The 15703-nt window shown below is 31.5% G+C and overlaps 1 protein-coding gene across 2 annotated transcripts in view; it reads right to left on the bottom strand.

Annotated features, from left to right (window-relative positions):
- Fur2 (furin-like protease 2) overlaps positions 1-15336 on the bottom strand; it is a 234229-nt gene extending 218893 nt beyond the window's left edge. For both annotated transcript variants that reach the window (XM_085806945.1, XM_085806944.1), the window contains exons 1-2: positions 14721-15336; positions 1314-1418 (exon numbers count right to left, since the gene is read on the bottom strand). In XM_085806945.1, the coding sequence (XP_085663071.1) occupies positions 1314-1418; positions 14721-14942 (327 nt within the window). In that variant the 5' untranslated portion in view covers positions 14943-15336. The remainder of the gene's footprint in view (positions 1-1313; positions 1419-14720) is intronic.
- Between the last annotated feature and the right edge of the window lie 367 nt (positions 15337-15703).

Below are 15703 nucleotides of genomic sequence, written 5' to 3' on the forward strand. Positions count from 1 at the left end.
AGAACTGTTTTGAAAACTGTGCTTTATAGCATTTATTACCTTCTTTATTTTTCAGATTCAAAATATTGTATAATAAGACACCAAAATGGAAAATTATGTCATTTTATAATATGGCAGCGAAAAATAAAAATGCTTTATTTTAATGTTATTTTTTAGATACAATTTCGATATACTACTATGCTTGTCAGGCGGGCCAGACTGCATCCCAAATAAATAAATAAATAAATAAATATATTACCATTACTTTATTTTCAATGTTATAATGTTTAAAAAATATCACTGAAAAATATCCGAATATCTCTGAATTAAAAATTTTCTATAGAAACTGATCTTAACATTGCCACAATGTTGATAAGTCGCCAAATTTAGAACCGCTTAATAAAAGAACTAACATCGCCAAAAGCTAAAAGTTGTTTAAGAACTCTTCTTTGGAATAATTTTGATATGCTTATGTTTCACTTCTTGCCCAGAAATTCAAGTATCCAACTTTTATATTAAGAACAAATTATAACTCATGAACCCATTCAAAAGATAACCATATTTGTCAGTGAATCGCCAAAACTACTCCTCCAAAATGCTAATTCACACTAAAAACGGCAGTCGAAAAAACAGACAGAAATTTCAGGTGATTAAAATTAAGGACCTTCTGCCAATTTTGGTTGAAATTAAGGACTTTTAAGGACCAAAAATCAATTCCAAAAAACCTAAGGGATCTTAAGGACCGTACGAACCCTGCATAAATCAGAAGATGAACATTGAGAGAGAGAGAAACAGCTCCTAAAGTAACGTGCTACAAGAAGAAACTTTTACAAATCTAAATTTTGCATACAAACTTAGAAAAATTTTTTAATTTAATTTTCTTTGAGAAGAACACAATTTTTTTACAATTTAACTGACAAATTAGACAGTATACCATTGAAAAACAAAAAACAAAAAAAAATGCATTAGATATCAAAGTTTAAAATTATATTTTTGTTACAAAAAAAATTCAAGTCAAATTAAAATTTTTAAAAATATAAGGTTTAAACATAAATGGAGCTACAGAGTAAACACTTATTAATACACAGCTCGGGATATAGCTGATATCTTTTAAGAAAGTTATTTAATGAGTTACATATGATGATTCTAAATGAACATACCTTAATTTAATATTCCATTAATGCTATGCAAGCAAAATATAGTATTCCTTTGTTGAAACTTTTAAAATTTAACTTATTTGTGAAATTTTCTGCAAGGTATAAAAATCCCAAACTAAATTTCTTAGAAGTCACATAATTTTACAGCAAAAAATTCTCTAAAGTAAAATAACTCACGGATGAATCACCCTGAAGTAATTCGGAATGATGTGAACTTGGAGAGACTGATCTTTTTTCAACTCCATGATGTTCAAACAGATAATAATCTTTTAATGATCCAATCTAAAAAGGGCAAAAAAAAATTATATATTGTTTGTAATTTCAAAAGAATTATTTTTAACGTTCATTTCATTACTATAGGACTGGAAAACAACATGCATATGGGTAGTTTTTCCAGTCTCCAGGTTTACAGAATCATAAAAAAAAATATGATACAGTTTAAACCTTGGTTCCCAAATGCCTTCAATCACAAACAAATTTTTCAAATGAAAAATACCTTGGATAATGAACAATGCCTCGGGATATGAACAAGCAAGCCAGCAAAAAATGATACTTCACAAGTTGCAAAATTTAATAGAATATTATTAGAATTATATCAATAATATCAAAATTTAATAGAATATCAATAATTATTAATAGAATTTAATAGATTATTATCTTATAGAGCAAAAATAAGCCATTAGGTACATATTTGTAATGGCAATGCTATGTATTGCTTTAAGAACATTTTAAAACACAGACAGCTCTCATGTAGACACGAGAGGTGTTCAGAGAAAAAAAAAAAAAAAAAACCAGAAAGTTAGCAACTAAATGATACTTTAATGGAATAGGATTTCCCTTTCAAATAATACAATTTTGCACCTTTGGCTTCTTCACCATTTTCTACTTACACAATCAATTTTCTTTCATAGAGATATGAAAATATTTAATTAGAGTTTTCCTACTTTTTATGTCTTTAGTTTTATGTTAAATATTGTGTATATGTTAAACTGCCTATGTGTTAATTTAGAAATTCTAGTACCTTTGCATTACAAACTTATATATAAACTTATATATAATAATTGACATTCTATTAAATTTTGATATTATTGATATAATTCTGATAATATTCTATTAAATTTTGCAACTTGTGAAATATCATTTTTTGCTGGCTTATAAAATACTCTTTTCTAAGCAATTATTTGGGATCCAGGAACAGATTCAATCATATTACATTAACACCTGATGGGAAAATTGATTTGTTTTATGAATATTTCAGATAACAAACTATTTTCAGGAACAAATTAAGTTCATGAACCAAGACTTCACTGTACATAAAGTTCTAATTAGTCAAAAAACAAACATTTTTAAACACTTTCTATATATAGTTTTATTCTTACTTATAACAATATTATACATGTACAAGTGATTAGTTACCTGAAATCATAATCTGTTTAAACTTTCCTCCTCTAATTATCCAAGACCTGATCAAAGTTTTAGGGAAAAAATGTCAAGTTTGCAAAGAAATAAACTATTTATTCAAATGTGCGATACAAAAAACCATGAATTATGAATTTAATATTAAATTGCTTTTTATGTTAAAATGTCTCAGCCCTATGTTTTAACATTTCATGAGTTGGTCCAAACAAACAGCTTTGCCCCTGTACACTCAAATTAAAAAATAATAATAATAATATGCAAAACAAAATTTAATTAATGAAACATTAGATTAACAGGGAAAGATATATTAATTTCAAACTCTAAATGCTGGCATTCAATTTGATATATCCAAGTTCTACTTTATTTATTTACAATACTTAAAACCCTCTTATACCCTCCTAAGCTTCTCACACAGTGGTTACATAAAGGCACCTCAGTGTAATTCTCTATAACAGCCTAACACATCTTACTTTATTTATATAATTCTACCTGAGTAATTTAAATTTCATACTGCTCAAAAACTTTTAACTTTAGCAGGATGTATTTTAGGAAATTTCCCAGCAATGGCTGTTATGTGAAGTTAAACTATTAAGAACTCATTTACGACTAGAACTTGCATTTAGTTCTTGCATATTATAATTTTGTATTCTAGCCCTGAAAATACAATTACCCCAACATCTTGCAAATCAGATTTAGATCAATGTCAGTTTACAAAATTTGGGATCCACTGGTGAGATTTTTGCTTTTCAAGCTATTCCAGACACTAAGAATTACAATGCTGATGCTCAACGTCTTTATAGGTGCCTAATATGCACGTCAAATGTTATTTTAACATCACAGATATAATACTAGCACAATTGCTTATAAAAAAAACTTATTTTTTTGATTATATCTTCAATTCACACATTTCATACTATCTAATCACTGGCTTATCAAATTAACTTCACATTGGTTATATCTTTTGTGCAAAGCAGAGTTTATATTTTAACACTCTGAAGTTTATCAAATCGGTAGTCATCATGATCCTGTGCTTATCCATTTAAGCCATGACTTCTTTCTTTCCACACACCTTGGGGAACAGAATGATCAGGAACAGGGGGGAAAAAAAATTCTCTAATTTAACAGCAAAATTCTTAAAAAATCCACTGTGAGAGAAGAACACAGCCTAGTTTATTATTATTATTATAACTACGCTTTCATCATTTTCCACATTTTTGTTTCATTGATCAATAGTAATGTCACAACGAGATAACAAGGAAATGCCACATATATTTCTAATACACAAAACATTATGACCACCTGCTCAATAATATGCTTCGCAATCTCTGGCCTGAAAAACAGCTGCAAGTTGCCTTGGCATGAATGGCACAAGTTCTTGGTATATGACTGGAGACAAGTTGTACCAGACATCTAAGCAGCAGTCACGCAAAGTCAAGATATTCTGACATGGTGGCATTTGAGTGCTGAGCTGCTGTTCCATGACATCCCAAATATGTGCTGTTCCATGACATCTCAAATATGCTCTATCGGATTAAGATCCAGCGAGTTAGGTGGCCAGGATATTAACTGCAATTCATCCTTATGCTCCTCGAACCACTCAAACACAACTTGACCCTTATGACATGGGACGTTGTCCTGCTGGAAGATTCCATTTGCAGCTGGGAAGGCAGGTGTAAGGGTGCAACTAATCCGCAATTATGTGATGATAGTCCACAACTTTCATACTCTGTTCTACGACAACTAAGGGTCCCAGAGCTGCCCACGAGAATGTCTCCCAAAGCATAATACCCCCAACACCAGCTTGAGTATGACCTGCTGTACAAGAAGGAGCAATTGTTCACCTTGGAAGACAACGTACCCTGACACGAGCATTGACGTGATGAATGAGAAATCATGATTCATTCAACCAGGCAACTGTATTCAACTTATCCATGATCCAGCTTTGATGTTCCCAGGCCTACTGTAAGTGTAGTTGACAATGATGATCCTTGCTCAACAGAGGCACACAAGTGGAACACCTGCTGTGCAGTCCCATACCCAACAATGTCCGCTGAACTGTGTGTTCTGAAACACTTGCATTATATTGGGCTGTGAGCTGAGCCACTGCCTGATGCAAATTTTTTTGTACTGAACAGGGCAGTCTCCAACGTCCTTTTTCTTTGATGATGCATGGACATCCAGTACCTTGGCGTCTGCTGCTGGTTTGACCATCATTTATCCACTTTGTATAAATACTAACAATGGAAGATCATGAATAACTTAGCAGTTGTGCAGTTTTGGGGATATTCATTCCAAGCATTCGGGCCATTACAATCTGCCCTCTATCAAATTCATTTAGATCATCATCCTTTCCCATCACTTGCAAATTAAGTACAAGAATGATTCCTTACCTTCTCCAGCAGCAGTTAAATAACATTTCGAATTAGCATATGCTTTCCATGTCATCCAGATGAAGTCACTGAAAATGTGGAAATTGTCATAATGTTTTGGTTCATCGGCGTATAATTATTCAGACCAGCTGTTGTGTTATGATTCCTCTGAAGCAAGCCTTGATTCACAAAACATAACAGGTGTTAACTCTCGGCACCATAAGTAATTGATTCATATGACAACAATGAAAGGAATATGTGATATAATGAGCCATGTTTGTAAATCAGAACATATGTGAAATTTGCCTGCATAGCCATTTTGGCTTTGAATCCTTTAATTTCATCTCAAACACAATCCTTTGCAAAGAATAGCTCTTCCTTGAAGACACAAAGAAAGCGGATAACTACTAGTTCACCTCTTCGCAAATCCAGCAACAGTGATGGCCATAAAGGCAATTATTGACAGGAAAGAAAAATCTAATATCAAGGAACTAAGCCAATAAAAAAAAAGCATATGGTATGGCTTTGATAGAAAAGTATTCACTTCCTATTACACGCATTAGCCTACTGGACTGCTGTTTGAAAATGTCACCTATTTATCCCTCAGTTGCTTTCCTAAATGGCACATGCTTTCAGCAATACTGGTAAATGTTACATTAAATTATTTTGAAAAATGGGCTTTGCATAGTTTTAGCAGAATTTCAAACATTTTAAAATGAATATTTAACAAATGCTATTCACACTGTTACATAAATAAGAAATAAAAGTTAAAAAATAAGTTGACAATATTAAACTTTATAAAACACACGTTTACTTCTTTTTTTTTTTTTTTTTTCTTAATTAGTCCAAAGGGGCAATTTGCCCAGAAAGACTAATAATTTCGTTTTGGCATTTTGCATTGATTCACTACAAGCCTTGTTTCCCTTTTCAAATTGTTGCCACCAAATATTATCGCCCTGTACTACATTTAAAGAAATTAAATAATGAAGCATCTGCATGAATGTATGTATGTTTCTCGCATTGTGATAAAACAACGGTACCTAGAGACATCAAATTTTGAATAACATAATCCTCCTGCAAATATGGGCATCTGGAGGCCCAAATTTGAAATTTGTTTTCTTATTGATTTCATATTTTGTAAAACTTTAATGAATTTATGTTTAACATACACAAGGCCTCTTCGAGCCTTTATGTTTAAAATAAATTTAATAACATAAAGAAAAAAACCTTTTTATCTCAGGTGCACGAGACTGTGCATCAGAAATTCTAAAGATATGCTCAATTTGAAATTATTTTGCGATATTGCTCTTAAACTGAATTTTATGGTTTAAGCGTGAAGAACATGATATTTGATAAATGAAGATAACACACAAAATGTTAAAAAAAAAAAAAAAAAAAAAACGCCCCTTCGGACGTAATTTGAAATCTGAAACCTTTCAGAGTTTTAGTCCAAAGAGGCAATTTGCCCAGAAGGACTATTAATTTTTGTTTTGGCATTTTGTGTTGATTCACTACAAGCATTATTTTTTTTTTTTTTTTTTTTTTTTTTTTTTAAGATTTCAAACTGAATTTTTAACACACACTGTACTATATATAAGACATGTAATATCAGGTTTATGCAAAAGTTTGTCTATTTTTTTTAGCATTAGATTGCACTGCATCACAAAACAAGTTTTATTTACTTTACATGTGTAAAGTTTTGATGCTGTATGGCAATATTTTGACTACTTGTAGGGAAAAAAGTTGTGTTTTTAAAATTTAGTTAAGCATAGAATTGGGGGGAGATAAGAAGCATTTTTAACATATTATGCTTTTTTAACTTCCAGAAAGACAGATATGCTCTGCAAAAGCAAAAGAAAATTTGTGATGTGTACAATGAGGGTGCAGCTGATGATTTCATGTGTTGTAATTGACTCAAGAAGGCTTTGTTAAAAGAATCTTAGCAATGCAGCAGATTCTCGATGTGTAGCAAGGCTAATGACAACAAAACAGAGAGTCTAATTGAAAGTGATCAGCATAGAATAATTTTAAGAGATAAGAGTAAAATAACCATTCAACAGTGTTCATGTGGTTACATCAGCCAAGAATGGTTAGCAAGGTGTTGCCATGGAAATATAGATTGAATGTCTGCTTGCGATTCCGTATTGAAATAAAACACTCAGTGCCGATCTTAGACCATCAGCCGCCCCTTTTTACAGAAATGTAACATGTTTGATATGAATACATCATTTCACTGCCCTTAAATTTGGCCACCCATGTGCTGAGCACCATCTTGCCTCCTACTAGTATCGACCCTGACAACACTGGTCTGTTTTAAAGTACATGATCACAGGAGATGAAGAATAGATTATGTATAATAATGTTTATCATAAAAGATCATGGTGTAAGCATAAATTTTTCTCCTTGACCAGTGCAGTTTACATCTGAAGAAGATCATGCTACAAATTTGGTTGGACTGGAATGCTTATTATGAGCTGTTACCTAAACACTAAACCATTAATTTGGATAAATATGTTCAGAAATAATTAATCAATTATAGTAACTTTAGTCAAAAGAAAAGGCACTGCTTTCTATCAAAACAACGTAAGACCGCATGTGTAGCCATCCGACAGAAACTTCTAAAACTTAACTAGAATGTTTTGGTAGATCTACCATACTTTCCCGACACAGCATCTATGACTACCGTTTAGTTAGATCACTTCAAAACAGCTCAGACATTAATATTTCCCTGAAAGTCTTGAAAAATCTCCTAAATTTGTTGTTTAGCCAGAAACCATAAAAGTCTATCAGCACAGGATTAAACAACTGCTGAATAGATTCAGAAATGTCCTTAAACAGAATGGCACATACTATATAGATTAAATGTAATTTTCAATAAACAACATTTCTTTTCAAATTTTATCAAAAAATTGAGGTAGCAGTTAAAATATATTTGAGGGTGCCCCTTGGCAAAAACTGACAATTGGCCAGCAAAGCACAATTTTAATATGGCAGCTACGCAAAACTAAAATAGCAAGTCAAATAATCGCACCTACTCGGTGTCCATGTACACATCGATAACCTTTCACTTAAACAAACATCAGAGAATTGCACAACTCGGCAATTCGCACTCCCTTGACTTTGTCCATGTACACATCGATCTATTTTCACTTAAAACACATCAGGAGAATGATGATGTTACATAATGTTAAAACAAAGTTACTCATCAACCAAAACTGCACAAAATTTGTAGCCAATCGAAGCTCAATAAACTGTATTTTAAATCCCGCAATGAAATAATATTAAGAGTTGAAAATGTCCTCTAATGTGCCAGTTATCGGTAGCATTTCGGCTCTACTCTTATATGCATGCTAAGGTGACCAGATATGGCTATATGCGTTCTGTGCTGGTTTTTGGCACAATTGCGTGTTGTATGGCAACCCTTTTGACGTTGAAAACTCTTTTGCTGTAGTGGCTTAATTGCTCACCGGTTCGTGTTATGCATGTTTTAAAATGGCCTATGTTGCAATGATAGACATATGGCAAGATTTCAGTCGCGTATTTTAGATTCTGTGGAAAGTAAATTTAGTATTAAAAGGTATGATGTTGGAGTTGTTAACGAGTCTTTTGTTCACGAGTGTGTTTATGAGGATCAAAGTGTATTTTTGGAATTCCTGTGGGACTTCTAAAACGGAGTCCGAAATGCAGAGCTGCTATGAGAACTCAGACGAAGAAGGGCGTTTCTGATAGTTCTTGTGTGAATTTGCAGTCAAATGCTTGCTGGTAAAGTATGTGGCTGTCAGCGGAGTTTAAGATTTGGATCGTGGTTTTCATGTAGTAAGTTAAATTCTTTCAAAATTTTGAATCGCAGACAGACATGTGATATAGCAAAATCGTGGCACTTTTGTTCACAGACGTTGTGTGACTACCGAAATTTTATTACCGAATGTATTATGGTAACTGCATTTTATTTTACTGTTTTTATTTTGTAGAATGTTATGCTCATTGTTTTTTTACTATGAATTTCTGTTGTTATTGTTGTTTTTGAATTGTTTGTAATTTTAGTTTTTTTGTTCGATTTGTGTGCAATTCGTAGATGTTTTTTTAAAGTTTAAACATGATGCTATATACATGGTATTCTTTGAAATTTATTGTTGTTATGTTAATTTATTAAAGCGAGGTGTGCATAGTTCATAGGTTCATTCGTTGCCTAAATTGTGCAATTCGTAGATGTTTTTTTAAGTTAAAACATATCGCTGTGTACATGGAGGCTTGTCAAATATTTTTGGTTAGAAACTTTATGTTTTTGCCATCTAAATTTTTTGTTTCTGTTTTGGATTTTTAGCTTAAATTGTGTGTTCAAAACGTGGTTTTTGCATGTGCGAAAACCACATTTTTAAAACTTAATGTAGACAAAAAATTTAGATAGTAATATGGCAGCGTGGAGTTTCTCGCCAAACACTTTTGGTGACCTGAGGGCACATATAAGAGTAGTTCACAAAATAAGCAATGCACTTCCTAACTGACATCCAACAGAGAAATAAGCCTTTACAAATATTTTCCGGTACTTTTCCGTTTCGCCGGCGCAATTCTCGCCAAGCAGACTTTATTGGCGACAACATACAGTATACACATATAAAATATTTAAAAAATGTTAGTTCTAAGAATTCTTTTAAAAAAAAGAAGGCATAAATATTTTAATATCGCTTAAAATTTTATAAAAAGCCAATAAATAAAGACAATAAATTTGTAAAAAGACATTAATTTAAGAATTTACTATGCTTTCATGGTTCAACATCCTGATTCGCCGGTTCATATCACGTGACCCCAAGCGACCTCATCTCACGTAAACTACTCTACAAAAATATAATGCTCTCAGTAATTATTTACATTCATTTCAAGTTAAATCTTAATTTGGAACACAAGTTTAAATGCAAGAAATATTTCAATTCGTACGAATAACTTACTCAGAAATTATGTAAAACTGCAGTGCTTTACTTCGCTAATGCATTCTCATTAGAATTGATAAATTTAACCCTTGACTTTACCTTTTCTATATTTTCGGCTTCGGGTAAGCGCTGTGATTGTATCCTAACTGACTTAATTAGCGAAAATGGCCTTAGACATAAAACTGAACTATCTGATAAAAATTCTATGTAATTATATGCCAGTATTGAAAGAAACAATCAATCTGATAAAAAAAAAGCTGCGACTTGTTTTGAAAATGAGGCGTAAAAGGTTACCAGCGAGAATATTTCGTTCGGCATCGGTTGTACCATTATTGGCGACTTTATCGCTTGCGCCGGCAAAACGGAAAAGTACCTATTTTCCCATCAGTCAAATTCACCACTCATGCCATCAATCATGTATGTCATAATAGAATTTCTATAACATTCAACTACTCAGGTTACCATAAATGAAACAACAATCTGGTGATAAATAAAGCAATTTGGTGATAATCCAGTGGACACCCTAACATACAGATTAATCAAACTAACTTTTGCATCAAACCAATATTAGTACCAAAACTCATGTGCAGTGGTATTAATTCAATCATATATGTATATGTACCACTTAACCATAAATTAATATGTCGGTTGATCTTCACAATATGGTAACTGGTAGTTTGGCGATATTTTGGAGGCGATAAAGGTTACTACCTGGGACTTTGGTAATAATGTGAGCAGTACTCAGTTCCGATTATGCATTATTTTGCGTGAGGGAAATGAGAGATCATGGGATATGTCATGTGATATTAATGGACGAATTACGGTTCTTTAATCGGAGCAATGTACATGGATATAGTGAAGAGTGTGCGCAATGCCATTTTTGTGCAATTCTGGGATGTTTTTTTAAGTAAAAATAAGTCGCCGTGTACATGGTTTATGTGTATGTGTTATTTTGAAAAACACGTAAGGAGTATGGTATTGTGCACTTTTTCCCAATTTTGCAGTGAATATTTGTCATGATTAAGCAGTTTTGTTTGATAAAATTTCTAGCATAAGTGTAATTCGGCTACTAGATTGTTGGAAGAAGTGTTCAGTAGATAAAAAGAAAAGAAACATGTCTTTACTTCGTGAAGACAAAATGGCAGCGGGGGAAAAAAAATAGAGGGTTGCTGTAGGAGAGTTGGTTGCCAAATTTTCGCCAAAAAATCGCCAAGTTACCATAATGTAAAGATCAACCAATATGTCTGTTGCAGGATGTTTAATTTCAAATGATGCATTGTTTTCAAGTTCACTAAAAAAGTTTTAAAATATTCTAAATATTCAGACCACCCACTCATTCCAGTAATATTTGTAAAATCAAAAACATAACTCCTTACTTATTATTTTGAAAAATTTTAAACAAAAACTACGTAATTTTTAAATCAAGCATTGCTAGTTTCCTTTTCAGAACAAATACAAAACTAACAACAGGGCTTTCATCAAATTAAAAATTTATATCACTACAAATGCTTTCCTTTTAAAATCCTTACAAATGCTTTAACCTTTTTAAAAATAATTTCCCCATTTGAAAATAATTCACTGCTTGCTGTTCTGTCCAAGGTTATCTTAGCAATACTTGCCAAAAAAACTGAGGAAAAGGTGCTAACAAATCATAAACAGAAGGTAGTTGACTAATGATTCATTATCATTCTATTAAATAAATCCCAGAATTAAATTCCAAAAGGTTACATGAAATGCAAAATTATAATTTTTAAATTATGATGTCACACTACAAAAGTACGATTTTTTTTAAAATTTTAATCTATTATATTCAATTTACACAACAATAAATATTGTAGAATTGAGCTACATGTTTTAAAATTTTCTCTCTTGCTGAAAACATTTTCACTAATAGCATCAAAAAAAAAAAAAAACTGGTGGAGAGTAAAGATGCATAATTTTCATATTTACAAAATAGATGTGTGAATAGAATTGCGAAATTTACCAGTGTTAGCAATTAAATACAAAATAATGTTTATCAATATTTTTGAAAAAAATGGAATTAAAAGTAGGTTTTTCATGGTAATTTTTACCCCTTGGGGATTAAAGAAGAATGTATACACTCAGGATCCCCTATACAATAGAGGTTTAGTTTCAGGGGGCAATGCGGGCAGCCTTTTATTTACCTGTTAAGTATTTTGTTTTATTATACTACTTTTATTACTACAGACTAAATTAATGCAATCCAAATTATTTATAAACACATTTTGTACTTTTCTTGTTAAATTTACAAATTACATTAAAATAATACTCTAAATTTGCATAAATATATATGTATTTTTTAAGTTTTTAAAAGGAGGGGAGGAATGGTCATTTAACAGTGATCAAAAAGGTACATGGGACAAAAAAAAAAAAAAAAAAGGGTGAGAACCTCTGCTATAGAAACTAAGTGGCAGAGCACAATTGCTCATCTATAAATATGTGCCAAAATGAAAAAAAAAAAAAAAAAAAAAAAAGAGAGAGAGAGAGGAATTTGTTGAAAATGCAAAATGTGCTTATGCTGCATAAATTAGATTACCTAGTTAAGTATGATTACTTATTAAAATTCTTTCTGGTTCGGTTAACAATATTACTTCTGAAGATACTCCGAGATGCACTGCTCTACAAATATTCTGAGAAAGAAACACTTTAAGGATAACTTAAAAACATGTCAGTAACTGTTATGGCCAATGAAGTATATGACAAACATGGAAGGCATGTATTGCAGTCTTATTAAAATAAACTGATTCAGATAGAGAACAGACTAATTTTTCACAAACTGTTATTTCTTCCACCTGAACATGAAATAGAGTACTCCCAAATAAAAGATCTAGTATCAGACTATGCACACTACTTCACTCCTTAATTTCAACTTATTGAAAGTATCTGTTGGAGACAATAGTTTACACACCCAATGCTGGAAGCATAATGAGAATCTTGTATGCAAAGTATTTATAAAAGAATTCAAATATCACTTAGCAAACCGAAAACAGCTTTCTGCACTCATAAAAATGAAAATTACATATTTAAGATATCAAATAGTAATAAGACTTATTACCAATAATAAGACTTATCTTGTACCAGCCATAATCAGAAGAAATTTTCATTTGAAGCTGTTGTTTATTTCAGTGAATATACAAAACAGATTGTTGCTTTCCTCAGTGAATATGAAAGTGATAACTTGAGTATGTTTCTTAAAGGAGTGCTTTGAAAATTAAATTCTACCTCATAAAATACAAATACTTTTCTAAATTTTGTCCAAACATTATGTAATTGCTTCAGACAGATGTGCGAGACTATGTATTCACTCACATCTTGAAAAATGACAGATGATTTAAATTCTTCTCCTGAATGCTAGAGTAGTAATTACTTTGGGAATAAGGCAGAATATATTATTTTGACAAATGATAAGGGTGAATTTGATGACAAAATGATACTGATGACAACAGCAGAGAAGACTTTAAATAAATTAACTGTACATATGCTATCCAACATAATAAATTAATCCTGTATGCGTACTAGCAGATTATTTTGTATATCTGTAATCATGAGTGTCCATCTGTACCCTACATCATCAAAATGATCAAAATTTTGAAATCAAAAACATATCATTGACAAGATTCTCTATAACACCATTCTTAAAGGTATTTTAAATGATAAGTTCATCAATAGATACAATCATTCACATAAAGAATGTCTTACAGTAGTTAATCATGACACATGTATGTTCTTAAGACAGCATTATTAGCATAGATGCTGAGAGATATTTTAGGATTTATAATATCCTAGCTAACAAGAGAAGACAAAGACTCAAGGAAAAGAATACAGAGACTGCAATGATATCAGCTTTCAGTTACTTATTTTTTCTTTCCATATTACTGCATTTGTTTATTTGATTATAGGAGGTTCACGACTTGTATACAAAAATTTTGCTTTATCCTTCAAAAGTCAAGACTGAATTGTGAAAGCAATGAACATTGGCTTAGGAAAGAAAAACAGATATGATTGCAGTGAGTTATTTGACAAGCTAAAAAACAAGAAGGCAAAACATTTTTTTTTTTTTTTTCCAAAACAGTTTTTTTTTTATTATTATTATTTAAAAAAAAGTAATAGGATTATAGTTTAAAGAGGTGAAAAAACAATAGAAGCACTGCTCATATCATTCTCATAATCTTGGCCTAAAGGATGGGTCAAACAGAAGAATTAATCGAGTAAACATACATTCACAACTTGTAAAATAAAACTAGCAAAAACATATATAACGAAAAGTACACAGGTAAACAACAACAGAAATGCTTTGCACAACAACTCTCTCTGTTACTCCAAAGGTGCTAATTATTCATTATAACAAGAATATCTTTGAAACCCACTGTTGTTAGGATGAAAAGCTTTTAAGTATTTTGCTAGTTTTTGAAAGCGACTACAATATTTACATGCTGAAGCCTAATCATTAAATGAAAATGCAGCTAAATAAATATTCTCATATAAGAGACTTTTTTTTATGGTTCTAAATTATTGCATTATCATTTCGTGAACTTTACAAAAATAATCAACTTGCTAAGTAAAATAAGAAACCTTTTTAAATATAAAACATAACAGATGGTAGGCGATTAGGACTTCACAATAAAATTTTTCATATTTTCTTTTAACATTTCATTTAACATATTTTCTTGTACTCTGAATGAAGATTCGGAATTTTAAAGTTGCACACATAAGTAACAAAACGATGCAGTAGATACATAGCATAGCAGGTGCCACTAAACGCATACGTATTTTTACATTCCATCACAACTTCGTTTCTAAAATACATGAAAAACAAATTCAGTAAGTAAGTAAAATGCATTTATTACCTGACCGCGATTGACGAAGCCATACTTTTTTGCAATTTCATTGGCAATTTCATTTCCACCATGCAAATGAACGGCAAATTCGTTAGTGTGAAGACCTACTTCACAATTTAAACTTTTAAAGATTGTTAAGAAAAACAAAGCTATATAAAATTTGTAGAAAAGCATATCGCGTAAAGTAAATTTCCCAAAAATTCTATCTGAATGAAAAATTATGAAGTTCATCACGTCGATAGAATCATTTCTCTGCACAGTTTACAGAAACACGCGATTACTTTATTTAAAAATGAATAAAAAACGTGAAATTAGTAACCTCAGCATTGTAACAACTCATGTTTAAACTGCTAAAATCTACGATTTCATCACTTGTAACGATGTAAACATGTGATTGCATTACTCATCATCAATACACTATTTTCAAAATTACAGTTCTTTAATGCATTAAAAATCAAACGCACTGATGAATTGAACACAAAACTTCGATGCGAATGGTATTCAATCACGTTTATCAATCATATATTAATGAAAATTTGGAATTGCCTATTACATCACACCTACACACACATGCCATCACCAATCACACTGATGGATTTTATAAATATCACCGGAAAGCATGAGAAAAGCCTGCATCTCGGCGACCGACTATGTCTAGGAGCCAATGGGATGGTTAGCTACCAAGGAGGTTAGAATAGAAGGAGGGAGGGTTCGCAGTTTCCTCCCCTATCGGGGAATGAAGCTCCACGGAACAAGCGGCGTCCATGTTTGTAACTTCAAAACATTTGCCATACGGTAGTGAAAAGTACGTGTTTCTCAGCTGTTAAATGCAGGGATTTTCCAGTAAAAATATCTTAAATTTATAATGAAATGCTTCTCTATTGTTATTTTTTTGTTTTAAAGTTATAAAGATGATATCCGTAATTTACTAAGTACAGAAAATCATTAAGAAATAGTTCGAAATCTAAATGATGTTTCTGCATAACTTCAAG

This window comes from Stegodyphus dumicola, chromosome X1 (assembly GCF_044657685.1).
Source record: "Stegodyphus dumicola isolate Sdum_Otavi_A_Nest chromosome X1, ASM4465768v1".
Classification (NCBI taxonomy): Eukaryota; Metazoa; Arthropoda; class Arachnida; order Araneae; family Eresidae; genus Stegodyphus; species Stegodyphus dumicola.